This window comes from Pinus tabuliformis, chromosome 7, assembly GCF_031772625.1.
Source record: "Pinus tabuliformis cultivar Carrire ecotype Pingquan chromosome 7, CPIR1, whole genome shotgun sequence".
Lineage (NCBI taxonomy): Eukaryota > Viridiplantae > Streptophyta > Pinopsida > Pinales > Pinaceae > Pinus > Pinus tabuliformis.
Window position 1 is genome coordinate 826,055,508 of NC_142293.1, and position 14,117 is coordinate 826,069,624.

At 40.2% G+C, this 14,117-nt stretch overlaps 1 protein-coding gene across 1 annotated transcript in view; it reads right to left on the bottom strand.

Moving 5' to 3' along the window:
* Nucleotides 1-946: 946 nt before the first annotated feature.
* Nucleotides 947-14,117, bottom strand: part of LOC149250164 (uncharacterized) — a 166,487-nt gene continuing 153,316 nt past the window's right edge. The window contains 3 exon segments of the mRNA XM_089456403.1: nucleotides 947-2,266; nucleotides 2,269-2,661; nucleotides 2,991-3,208. Coding sequence (XP_089312529.1) covers nucleotides 1,383-2,266; nucleotides 2,269-2,661; nucleotides 2,991-3,208 — 1,495 coding nt within the window. The 3' untranslated portion in view covers nucleotides 947-1,382.

Sequence of the window (14,117 nt, forward strand, 5' to 3'; positions counted from 1 at the left end):
CTTAGGTTCAACGTATGGCTTTGCTCAAAAATGCTTTCCTTATTCAAGCAATGCTATTCACATTATCGGCCAAAACCATCCATTTAATGTTTTGCCAAGAAGGAATTGTCCAATTTTCCCTTGCCATGACCTACTTGCCAATGATTGCCTTCTTTACGTTGTTCATTGTTGTTCATGCCCGATTCTGGACTTTCAGGGCCCCAATCCAATTCAGATACTTCTCCCTTTGATCCTTTACATTTCAGTTCAATTTGAACAGATATCTTGATTTCTTGTTCAAATTTATTTGTGGATTATCACATGGCTACCATCAATATATACTGATCACGGATCTATGAGATCCCTTTCTTGCTTGTTTGTGTTTTTTTAAATAATTTAACTAGAAAAGCTCAGCACTCATTCTCCGTGCTTCTTTATGCACCCTCGCTCTCTCTGGCTGGGGAGGTCTTGTACAGGTGATCCTGCTGATTTTGAATCTCTTTAATAAATTTAACTCTGGTCTCAGCCATTTGTGTAAGTGTTCCATTCAGGTGGGACAGACCACAGTGAGATTGGAACCCTGATTGACAGGGTATAACACTCTGTAACCTACCAGTGAACCAAAGCCCTTTGCATATTATAAAGACAGTTAAGTATGGTGTATATGATTATGAAATCTGTTACAGTTTCATGGGATATTGTCAAATTTTAAACACAATGTGGTTAAGTGCAACTTGTTTTTGGATTATAGGTTACAGTTATTGAAAAGCCATGGTAATAAATTTTAAAAATTCTTAAATACAATCTTTCAGTAAGCAGATGAACATAAACAGAGAACATTATTGAAGAGGAACTTTGGCATAAGCTAGAATATGTACTATGTATCGACGTGGGAATACAAAATGAAAAAACATGAAGAATTAATTGAGAAATGTTTTGTATTTCGAAATAGATCTTCAGACTTCAATACATACTGAATCACAGATTCTTTCTTATTATCTTTAGAAAAAAATGGATCTAAAGAACAAGGAATGAATAAACACTTGAATGATCAAAGAAGAATAACAGTCTCCCGAACTGTTTAGCTCTTTTCTGGCAAAAATTTTGAATTCAAGAGTTCTCGGATCTTCCTCTGGACAAAAAATTGTGTTGGATAGTTTCTGCATGCATTCTGGAAGAATAGTTGTGCTAATAGGTTAATAAATTTCAAGCAGAAAACATGTCCCAGTTCTCTTTTCAGGTTGTTTGATCTATATGAGCTTAAGGCTGCAGGAAATTCACTTGGAGTTTCATTTCTTTGAATGCTGCATGATCTAGATGATTGTAAGGCTGCAGGAGAATCACTTGTAGTCTAATTTCTTTGAATGTTGCATGATCTAGATGGTCATAAGGCTGCAGGGAAATCACCTTTGGAGTTTTGTGGACTGCTGGATGAAAGTATCAACTTCAACCAAAGATTTTTTGGCTCTATCATTTGGATCCTCAGTGTTCTGACCTTCCACTTTCTCCCTCTCATTTCTAGAACTGGTACTTGGCAGATAATCTGGTTTAGGTGAATCATCTCCTCTGCCACTTGGGAAGCTTGCTTTGGCTAGCTCTCTCAACATTTTAATCTCATTTGATCTTGATTGAGGCCACAGGGTGCTACACCATTTTCCCTCTGATCTCCTAGCCTTTTCGGGTGATGCATCAAACACTTTGTTTTTTGTTGGAACTGATGAAGTCGAAGAATCATTATCCATAGTCAAGTCCTCTCTGCATGGGAGGGAGATCTGCTGAGCTTCACTTGATTCTCTTTTCTTTGCAGACGAGGGGGAAAGGCAGGCACAATTTTTCCATAGCCTTTGAGGTGTTATGACCATCAGCAAGCCACAACCCATCATTTTCAAGCCTGATATGACTGACGCATTTGTTGGTGGTAACCTCAAAAGCTGTCTTGTGAGAGCATGCCATTCATTTATCAATTGGGCTATAAAGCTGAGAAGGAGGAGACAAATCATGAAAAATCCAATATTCTTATGGTCAAAAGCAGCATGATCTGCAGCCAGAAGAACCAAACACAAAGCAAAAAATCCTGCTTCACATGAAACAGAGATGATCTCCACAATCTGGACTCGTCTACTAATGTAAGGTCTTTCCACAACCAAAAATAAAAGTTGGAAAGTTGTAATGGAAAATACAACTAAAATCTGTTTCCTCGAAGATTCAGATGTACAATAAGCACCAGCAATGATCCCTAGTGCCATTCTTCTTGCTAAATCTAAGACTGTGTAATAAATTCTGAGGATCCCAAAAGATTTTGAAGCATAGGTACAACCGCATCCTCTCCACCATTAGAAGTTAATATTCTATCCCTGCCATTTTTAGCCCTTACATTTTCTATCTGAGGTAACATGACTTTAGATGGTCCTCGCAAATCCTCAAACAACAGACCAAATCTAATTATAAATGATGATCTCAAATTACTCCTCAGGATCCATACTGCTCTTTTGTTGGGTCCAATTAACATTTTAACTATGTTTTGATACCCATGATCTTTTTGAATTTCTTGATCAACTTCCTTGTATTGCAAAAACACACCCATAATAATAGCAACTGAAATGACAACCAATGCTGACAACAGAATAGCTGTGGGGATACCTAGCAGCAGGGCACCAATAATTATTGCAGCAATTGATCCATCTGAATCAAGAACAACAATTATTGAGTATTCAAGCAATAGCTATTGAAAACAAGAGAGATCAAATCAGTGGAACAGATACCTCAATGGTTAAATTTGAGTATCATCTCACAAAAAAAAGGATCAAAATCTTCTAGAACATGACATGAAAAAATATGCCTATTGATCTGATCATAAAATGTTTGCACTGTTGCATGTCTGGTTAGGGGAAAACATGGGTGGGTCTGCAAGAACATAACATCTTATCTATGGCATTTTAAGAAAGAAATGAGGCATTTTAATAAAAGTCCAGGAAATATGTATTGTCTAATTAGAGTCAGCAAGCAGTTACCTTTTATGAGAAATGCAGCTGCCTGGCACATACATGGCAGTGCAAGTATCAACAAAAACATCTCAAATCTCGGTATCACCAGAGCACCAGATTTGGGCCTATCTGTTCGCCATATCCACTTTCTCAATTGCAGAAGTAAAAGAATCAAGATGTGGACAAGCATCAAGCCACCTCCAATGACAATTAACCAGAATATGTTCCTCTTAAACTCCTTCCATCTGAAGTTCCAAGGAGGCCAGAAGGCATTAGTATCTGTATATTTGGTTAAGATAATAAGCTGACATTTTTATGAAATAACAAGCATGGATTTAACCAGCTTAATCAAACAACACTGCACCGTGCTTTCAGGAAAAAAAAAACAAAATCTGTGCTATAACTTAGAAAACGAGTTAGTTTCCTAAAAAATCATCTTAAAATTTTCCATTACAACCACAGCATGACAAAGTAGCACACGTCACAAACACTCTTTTTCATCAGTCTTAAAAAGCCCTTCTCTGATCAAAATTTGGACAAAAAGTGAACCAGCATATCTTGTTCCATCGAGATTATTCAATGGAAAGCTTGTGTCTGTCAGTTTTCTTTTCAGTTCTTTCTGCAACTGGGCTATTGTATCTCTATTATATGGCAGAGCAATGTAATGGAAACAAAGGGGGAAATTTATGTTTGATAGCTAATCCTCAGGATTAGGTTTGTGTTATGGTGAGTGGTTATTAGAGTCCAAGAAGACCCGGAAACTGAATCAACGGTTTCTTTATGTATTTATATGTACACATTGTACATCATTCATTGAGATCAATTCTTAATATATGTTTGAGTTTGGTTTCCAATTTTGTTGTCTTACAGTGGTATCAAAGTGGGTTGTTCATCCGCCCTGTTGATTGAATCGTGCCACTAGTTTTGTAGCCATGGATTTCTGCATCCCTGAATGGTGCCAGTTTGAATGTTGAAGGAGGATCTGCGACTGTTGAGAGCCATAAGAGGGACGCCGAAGACACTAATCAAGCTTTATTTGTTTTGCACATTAAATACCAAGTGAGGGTCAGTGGTTTTTCTGGCGTAAAGATTTTGCGAGGTATGATCCTTAATTGGCCGATCACTGCAAAACTGATCTACAACACCGTCTGATGGACAAGCAACTTTGAAATTTGGGATGTCATCAGCCTATGGAGGTGCGCTCATCATGCTGTCTTATTGCATTGGTTCATAGTTGAAAGAATCTGTAGAGACCGTTGGAGCTTTTGATAATCTGTTACAAAAGATTTACTGTTAAAAAAAAGCTATCACACACAGAAAGATTTATTGCCATGCACCAAAGTGGCCCAGTATCATAGGGAACAGATAGCACGCGTGTTTGTAGCATTTCTGCTATTGCTGGCAGTGGTTCTTGTGATTTTTCATTGCTCCAGATATCTACAAATCCACTCCTTAAATACAAAATCTGAGTTCCGTGGACGATCAGAGCAAGAAAAGGACCAGAGGGGTCAGTCTAATGGGTCTGTAAGAATAAGAAGAGTTGTGGGTATTAGTAGAAATTTCGTTGAACTGTTTTGATCACCAATTTCTGTTTATTAACATATAATTTGACAACCTGTGCAATTGATGTTGGTATATAATTTATTTTAAGTCGCTGCGTAGAGTTTTGAACAGCAAAGAATAAACTGCTTTTACTTGGGGGAATTTTGTGCTAATTTAATCTGTATGATTTTGACCTTCTCTTCGTCAGTAATCAAAAGCGATTGGTTGTGTCGTGTAGTAGTTCAATGGCTAGTTCCGATCCCACGAAAAGTTGAATCAGATCGAGATCAAGACCGACCATAGAGGAGTCGTCAAGAAAAGGATGCTTGGAACTTCAACTCAGTTCTGTTAAAAAAAATTAATACGCCCAGACCAAAGACAAATGTGCATGCCTGCATCAAAAGGTAAAGCATGAAAAATTTTAAGAGTTAAATTTTAAATGAATGGATGAATGATGATATTATTAAAAACATATTTGTCATGGGCATTGGGAACAACACAAGATTACTAGCAAATATTGGAAGGTAGTGTTAAATTCATAGGGCTACATTGTTCTTTGCTTTGATAATTGCATTTCATCATTAATAAATTAATTTCACTCCATATTATCATTACATTATTCAGATCTACACCATTATCCATTAGCATATGCAATTACATAGAAAGAACAACATCATCATCATCAATACAATGGAACATAAAGGAACAATGGAAGAAAAGCATGCACATACATAGACACACCAGGATTGGTCCGAGACCGGGGCAAAACCCACTATGGGGAAAACCCTTGCAAATCTTCTTCTTCTTAGATCGTCATCAAATGATACATCAAAAGAGAGTACAATGATCCATAACTTTATCTATGTAACAAAACAACTATGATATCCATGAAACATATCTAATCATGCTTGAAATCAAAACCCTCATACTAATAATTGTAATACGTTGTCACTGACTATAGAGGACTACTGGACACTGTTGTCACTGTGTCGAACATTACTGAACATTGAGCGGAAACTTCATAATACTGAAATTTCATCTTTGAGTCTCGGACGCAGGGAGGAGGAGTTGTGCGAGTGTCTATAGCAAACTTGGACACTCTCTGTGAACTGTATGCCAGCGTCTATGGCAGCCCGACGCTCCCAGACCATTTTGTGCATGCGTCTGGAGACCAACTCACCAGATCTGCTCAAAACCCCTTGGACGCTCTCTTATAGTTACTATGCATGCGTCCAGGACCTCCCGGACGCTCTTAGGACCACTTTATGCGAGCATCCGGGGACCAACACCTCTAGATCTGCCTCTGGAACCCTGGACGCTCTCATAAGCTTCTGTGCTAGCGTCTATGGGTCTCTGGACGCTCTCATAAGCTTGTGTGCCAGCATCTAGGGACTAAAATGCCCAGTTTTGTGCTAGCGTCTAGGGCTAGAAAACCCTAGATCAGTGCAAGCTTCGACCCTGAGATTGCGGACCCTTGTGCGAACTTTCCTCCAACAGACCTGTGCGAACCAAGACAATAAGAGAAGAGAAGATGGCTTGATCGAATGTGTCTAAATGAGCTTGAGGTCTCTTCTATTTATAGGCTTTCATGAGGGTCCACTTGGGGTTAAGCAGTTACCCATGTGGTTAGGGCCGACCCATTCCATAATACATGTATGAATAAAATAATTCATAACTCAACTTCTGCTTGACCAAATTGGGTGATATTTAGGTCAATTTTGGTCCTCTCAAAAAGAGGAATCTAATGCAATCATTATCTCGGTCATTTGAGCTGTCCAAGGTGGAATTTGACCGCAGTTGCAAAAATTAACACTCCCTCTCAACTAGGGAGAATTCCACCTGCCAATATTTGTCCATCGATCAATATGCCATTCTGGAATCTTCAAGTGTCATCACGTATCATCTCTGTCATGTAGTCATCGTGCCATGTCATCTCAAGTGTCTCATCATCACAAATCATCATTGTACATCTCGATCTATCCTTTGCTTATTCTTGCTTATCTCTTGATTGTTCCTGCTCGTATGTTGAACATTCTCAGATCTAGAAGAAGAAGAATTTGTTACTAGAGGGGAGCTTAAGCTACCACCCTCTATCCATCAGGCTACTGCTCGGAATATCATCAATCATCATCGGAGAGCATATCATCAAGGAGCACATCTCGACCTAGAATCTCATAGGGGAGCGATACATCTACGACCCCATATCGAACAATAGGGTATCCAAACACACAGGGGAGCAAATCCTCAACCTTGGAATCTCACTATTGATTTGGGGTAGCATCGGATGTGCTCTAAGCCTCAAATTTTGCAGGGAGGCTTGGGCACAGGTATTCCAAAGAACCCAGAAAGCGTTTTGGGAAATTCCACCTAGAAGTGATTTTATTAAAATAATTAATATTTTTAATGGGGTTCCTAAGTCTAAACTTAGGAAAATTAAAATATTAATGGGTATTAATCTAATTAGGGGTGAAACTTCTAGAAAAAGCCACGGATCAAGCCAAAACAATCTGAGCCTTTGATTATGATTTAATCTAGGCCGTTGGTTGTCCAACAAGAAGATATAAGAAGGGGCTTGAGGGTCATTTGGAGAACACACAAAGAGATTAAGAAAATCGAATTTCTGAAGTGAGAAGTCTCAGGAGAAAAATCGATTGAGGATTGGGGCAATGAAAATCTGGGAGAGGGAATTTCCAGAGAGTACCAGGCAGAGACAAAACAAAAATATCTAGAGGAAGGTTGATGATGGCCTACGCAGTGCTGACGCAGAGGCAGTGCAGTCCTTGAGGGGAAGTCAAGTTCCTGCTGAGGGAAGTTGAAATTCAGTCGTTGGAAGCCAGGGTGTGAGTTTGGGAGGCAAAAGATTGATTTTCTCAGCCAACTGAGGATCCGGAAGAGGGGCAGTGTAATACCCAGGAGGGGTGACGTAGATACTGCCGGGAGTGACGCAGTTCTGCGCAGAGACCATGCAGAGGGTGACGCAGGGCCTCCAGTTCAACAAGATCACTCATTGATTCTCCAGTGACAGGGTGAGATCATTTCACCAGTGTTTTGTTCAGTATTCTCTCTGTATTGGATTGCTAGTTGAAGCATCCTAGAATTGTACTCAGAATTTCTCTTGCATAATAATAAACCCTCAGAACTGCTACACCGGTTTTCCCGCATTGGGTTTTTCCAGGGACTTTTGTCCAAAAATAATTGTGTCCTATGTGTTGTATTTTTCTTTCTTGCTCAGTATTTTGTTTCCACATATATGTTAATTAAGTGAAGGTTGCAAATGTATTTGCTTCGATATTTACCATAGAACACAATAAATAACTTGCATGATTTAAACAAGTAGGAGAAGTAACATCAGTTTGCTGCAGTAGGGATTCCGACTTAGGAATTTTCACATGGTATCAGAGGTAGTGCAGGTGAGACAAGAAGAGCAGAACCAGAAACCCCAGCGCTGAGTAGAAGGGGAAATCGAAAAGTTGTAGGAGGCAGCAAGTCGAAACCCCAGAGGGTTTGCGCAGTTCTAGTCGAAGGGTTGAAAATTTGAGGTAGTCTCTCTCCAAGTGAGTTGACGGAGAGAAAGAGCTTCCAATTCAAATTTTGCCATGGCAGAGGGAGTAGCACTGAGCCTCAACGTGAGGAGCAGTTGGTGGATGCAGATTTTTCAGTGGGCAGCTTTGCCGAGCTGAAAAGACGTCAGAAGAAAGAAGAGGAGCATAGTAAGGGATTACTTCCTCAGTTATTTCTTGCCAAGGAAATCAACATTTCTCAATTATTGAGCAACAGAGGAGCAACAACTTACCAACTCCATCAGGGAGCGCGTAAGTCAGCTTAGGAGCCACGCAGTAGGGAGAAAGAGGGAGTTGTTTGACAGTTTTCAGAGGAAATGGCAAGTAGTGGCTTGAGGGACCAGGACAAGTTGGATAGGGCTTCCAATTATGCCATCTGGAAGGCTAGAACGACCTTCCTTCTAAATGAGCATGCCCTCAAGATGTATGTTGATAATGTGGTAGTTGTCGCGATGGATGCAGATCCACTGAAGAAGTACAAAGCTGAGATGGCTAAGGCAAAGAGGATGATCCTGGATCGAGTCAAGGATCACGTGGTGTGCCACATTGCAAGAAAAGGGACCGCTAAGGAGATGTGGGATGCCTTGGCCACATTGTATCAAGGAACTTCCGAGCAGCGGAAGATGTACTTAAAGCAAAAGTTGAGATCTGCTCAAATGCAGAAGGGAGAACGTGTGGATTCGTTCCTCACGAAACTGAAGGAGACCTGTGATGAGCTGTCAGTAGCGGAACACATCTCAGGACTCAGAGTTAGTGAGACTGGCTCTAAATTCCGTCTCAGATGATTGGCAAATCTTTGTTGAGAGTATCATGGGTAGAGAAGCATTGCCAAATCGGGACGAGATGTGGGCAGATCTGAAACAAGAAGAGCTGAGGAGAGACTTGCTCAAGGTGAAACTTGACAGGAGCAGCAACAGCAGTGGGTCAAAGCCCAAAGTAGAGGAAGAGGATAATGCAGCCCTTGCATCCAAGGGACAATAGGGGCAACAGAGACGAAAGAAGGACGTCTCCAAGGTGAAGTGCTTTAGATGTGGCGAGATGGGCCACTATGCATCCCAGTGTCCTTTGAAGAAAAAGGACAAGGATGAGAAGCATGATCCCAAGGTTGCAGCCGCGAAGATTGATGAGGAGGAGTTTGCCATGACAGTTGAGATACCTCCAAGAGGGAGGTGGGCTGATATAGAGTTGTAGTCAAGAGGACTGTAGATGGGCAAGATCCTTGAGGAGCCCACCTCTTGGATCATCACCTTGCTACGGGAGCCCATGATCAAGAGTAGCGGGATGGTGGAGATTCAGTTAGTGCCATGGAGTGTTGGTTCGACAGATGCAGTGACTAGGAGAGCCAAAGACTGAGCAGCGCAGAGTAGAGGGGCAACAGTGTGAGGAGGCATGGTGCAGAGGTTCAGCAGCACAGTGGCTTCAAAGGCAGCATGGGACTAGCAGCAATCAGGATTTCAGCATCGAGGAGTACCCACAGGATACTTATCCTGTTTTGGGTGTTTTCAGTTGCTTCTCTCAGCAACTGAGTTGCAGTACCAATGCAGTGTTAGTAGTGGCAGTGCTAGCTGCATAACAGATGCAACATTTGAGAGGCAACTGCAGTACATATGTAGCATTGACAGTGGCAGTGTTAAAGGCAGCAGTACAGTAGAAGTAGCAACGCAGTAGTTGGTGGGCAGCAGGTTAGACATCAGCAACACAGAGACGATGCTCCAGAGCCAGAGAAGTATGTAGAGGCAATGTATTGCAAGAGCACATTATTCACTAAGAGGGAGTGTTGATTTGGGGTAGCATCAGATGTGCTCTAAGCCTCCAATTTTGCAGGGAGGTTTGGGCACAGGTATTCCAAAGAACCCAGAAAGCGTTTTGGGAAATTACACCCATAAGTGAATTTATTAAAATAATTAATATTTTTAATGGGGTTCCTAAGTCTAAACTTAGGAAATTAAAATATTAATGGGTATTAATCTAATCAGGGGTGAAACTTCTAGAAAAAGCCACGAATCAAGCCAAAACGATCTGAGCCTTTGATTATGATTTAATCTAGGCCATTGGTTGTCCAACAGGAAGATATAAAAAGGGGCTTGAGGGTCATTTGGAAAACACATAGAGAGATTGAGAAAATCGATTTTCTGAAGTGAGAAGTTCTCAGGAGGAAAATCGATTGAGGAGATCTTGCAGCAGAGGGGCAGTGAGAATCCGAGAGAAGGAATTTACAGAGAGTACAAGGTAGAGAGAGAACAGAAAGACATCCAGAGGAAGGTTGACGCTGGCCTACGCAGTGTTGACGCAGAGGCAACACAGTCCTTGAGGGGAAGTCAAGTTCCTGCTGAGGGAAGTCGAAATTCAGTTGCTGGAAGCCAGGGTGTGAGTCTGGGAGGCAGAAGATCGATTTTCTCAGCCAACAGAGGATCGAGAAGAGGCGCAGCGTAATACCCAAGAGGGGTGACGCAAATACTGTCGGGAGTGAAGCAGTTCTACGTAGAGACCACGCAAAGGGTGACACAGGGCCTCCATTTCAGCAACATCAGTCACTAATTCTCCAATGACAGGGTGAGATCATTTCACGAGTCTTTTGTTCAGTATTCTCTCTGTATCAGATTGTTAGTTGAAGCATCCTAGAATTGTACTTAGAATTTCTCCTGCATAATAATAAACCCTCAGAGCTGCTGCACCGATTTTCCCGCATTGGGTTTTCCGGGGACTTTTATTCAAAAATAACTGTCCTATGTGTTGTATTTTTCTTTCTTGCTCAGTATTTTGTTTCTGCATATATGTTAATTAAGTGAAGGCTGCAAATGTATTTGCTTTGATATTTACCGTAGAACACAGTAAATAACTTGCATGATTTAAACAAGTAGGAGAAGTAAAATCAGTTTGTTGCAGTATGGATTCCAACTTAGGAATTTTCACACTCATGGGGAGCTTACCCTTAACCCGGAATCTCATCGGGGAGCTTACCCTCAACCTAGAATCTCAAAAGGGGAGTAATTCTCAACCCAATCCTATTGCCTACCGATCTTCCCAACAATGACTCTCAGTAGTCATGTGGTAGAACACCTACATCATAATCGCCTTGGGTTGTACACCCCAAGTACACTCTCAACTCGTTGGCCAAATGAGGAGCGATATTCCCAACAAGCCCTGCTTGTGGGTATGATGCCAACTGGGGTATACTCTGTAAAGACCAGATAGGGGAGTAGCACCCTCAACCCTATGGGTAATAGATAGGGGCCATGCCCTATTGTCCAGAGTTCCCTCAACCCCAGGATCCCTTCTCCCTCAATTCCTCACCCTGGGAGCTCAAACAGGGGGGAAGAGTTGGCTCAATGTCCTCGATCAGCGCTGCTCTCATCATACTCGTATATGGTATCAGCTTGTCTCAATATAATATATTTCATGTTCATATAGAACATCAAATCAAATATCATGTCAGAACATAAATAATCATATAAATCACAAAAGGATACCATAATCATCCTCCCTCTCAAGGAGGTGCCAACCACAAGCCTGAGCTTATTTCGAACAACTACATTGTCTCAATATATGAGAGTATCTCGGTCCCAACTATAAATATGGGACTTTCTGCTAATCAGATCTCAATGTATCCATGTCATATCCAGATCATGCTCAGATAGCTCTCTAAGGAGCTTCTTCATCCTGCCTCACAACTAGCCATGCTAGCAACATCGTACTCATCCTTAATCGTACTATGGACCTCTCATCCAAGATATCATGGCAAGCAACATTCAAATGTGCTTAACAATAATCTCTATTAACAACAATGCATCCATGTAGTCACATATCATAGGAGAAATATCTCATTCTCAAAAATAGAACACCTCATGTAGATATTTCAAAGGATGCTTGGTGGCAACTCTATGTGAGTGAAGCAACTCAATCATGAATTTATTCAGGTTCTATGCACATCATACATATACAGATGGATGTTCAAAACATAACATCAATGCTTCAATCAACTGTCAGGTGCCATGTCAAGTTCAACAACATCTTGAACTTCAAATTGGAGTATCTAAGGATTTGCATTTTCATTATTCAAAAACATTTTCCAATAGCTTTGCAATATGGAATTTCTTTCCCAAATTCCAGAAATCGATTCATCATGCCATGATACATCATTTCGAGCTTTAGAAGCCATCTCCCTCTGATTTAGATCATTAGAGGCTCATCATCTGTCATGAGTAGATCATCAAGATATAAAACCAAAACCATAATCAATATCAAAGCCATACCTTGGAACTCATCATCCTGACTTCATCAGATAACTGTCAAATATAGACATATCTAGATCAGGGAGCTTGCTTCATGCAATGCTCTAAGCATACTGCCTTGCTTATCCAACATAATCATCCTTACATAAATCAATGTTGTACCATCACAACAACAAAGTCAACTCATCAGAGATTAGAAGCTAGATCATGATCATTATCAAAGTCATCAATATCATAGTATCAATACTTTCAATCAGGAGATAGGTGGAACTCATATCAAATCATGACTTTGACATGCCAACAAGTTGCCATCAACCATGCATTATCAATCTGAAATTGATCAAGTCATTCTCATAATCATAATACAAGTCATTTTTGTGACTAGGTGCAAATGCATACACCAAGGATGAGTCATGCAAGTTCCATTTTCATGCTGAATCACAACTATCATTACTTCAATCATTGTGCTAGGAATGAGGAGGCCAATACAAAATCATTTTTCCAAATATTTACATAAGTCATTATGCCCACATAGCATCAGATCATTAGACATCAAGTCAAGTCCAAATTTTCTATCGTAAGGAGATCTATAGTCAAAGCATATCTCAATCATCAATTCAAATTTATTGTCAAGCATCATGACAAAACACTATTCATCTATATCAATCAACCAAATCAGGCCAACCTCTTGTAGCACAAATATAGTGACATATCTATATGTATGTCCCGATCACCTGCAAACACAACTTCAGTCTACATGTTCATGTTATGGCAAACATTCAAGCTTTTCCTACTTGTAGATCTTGTTGTTATCTACAACACATCTGTGGTACTAACATCTTCCAGGTGAACATCTGATTTCATGCACAATACTTCATTATGTGATCAACAATTTAACCCAACAACTTCAGAAATCAGATTACAGTGGCAGGATATGTCAGAAACATCTTGATTCAGAGTTCAGATATCTTTAGAAAGCTTCAGATGATGGTCAACTGTAGTCAAAGCTTTGGACAGTCCCTTCAGGTTAGCATGGGAGAGTTTTTAGCTCCTTGAACGCTCTCTGAGCCTTAGCATGCGTACGTCTAGGGATGAGATTTCCCAGATTTGTGACTGCGTCCGGAGCAGAGATCCTAATTTCTGTACAAGCTTCAAATCTGAGACTCTGTTGCAGATCAATACTATCAAATGCACATAAATCATACTTCAGCAACATAGAATGCAAATAGTAATATGAGTATGAGTCTTGAGAAGAGATTCTCCCTCTGACTGGGGATCTACTTCATTCATCTTTATTCATGTCATCAACCTGTCTCTACTAGAGTCAAGCAACAACAGATCTGTTAGATCATAAACATATATCTATCATGGCTATTAGCATCATGACATCAATCTTTCATCAAAGGTTTAGACTCAAAGCAGCAAATAGATGCAACATCATATTTTAGAGTTTATGAACATGATAACACTTTCTATTAAGTCACTTCATCAAGTTAGGGCATTCAGCTTTACCATATGATATCAAGACATGACCACAGATAGTAAGAGATCTTCATATCAATCTTACACTTATACCTCTCATATCAAGGTTACCATGATCAATGAGATCAAGTTAGGTCATTCTATAAAACTTTACCAAAACAATGAGAGTGTCAATCTCTCTTTCCATATGCTTTCATCATGCTTATCACAAGCATTATCAGTAGACTCAAGTATAGGAGTCAATGAGCTATCCTTCTATATGAAATCCATCATGACAAGTATCAAGAGTATCATTTACTAGAGTCAAGGTGCTAGCCTTCTTTCTAGGATCAAGATAT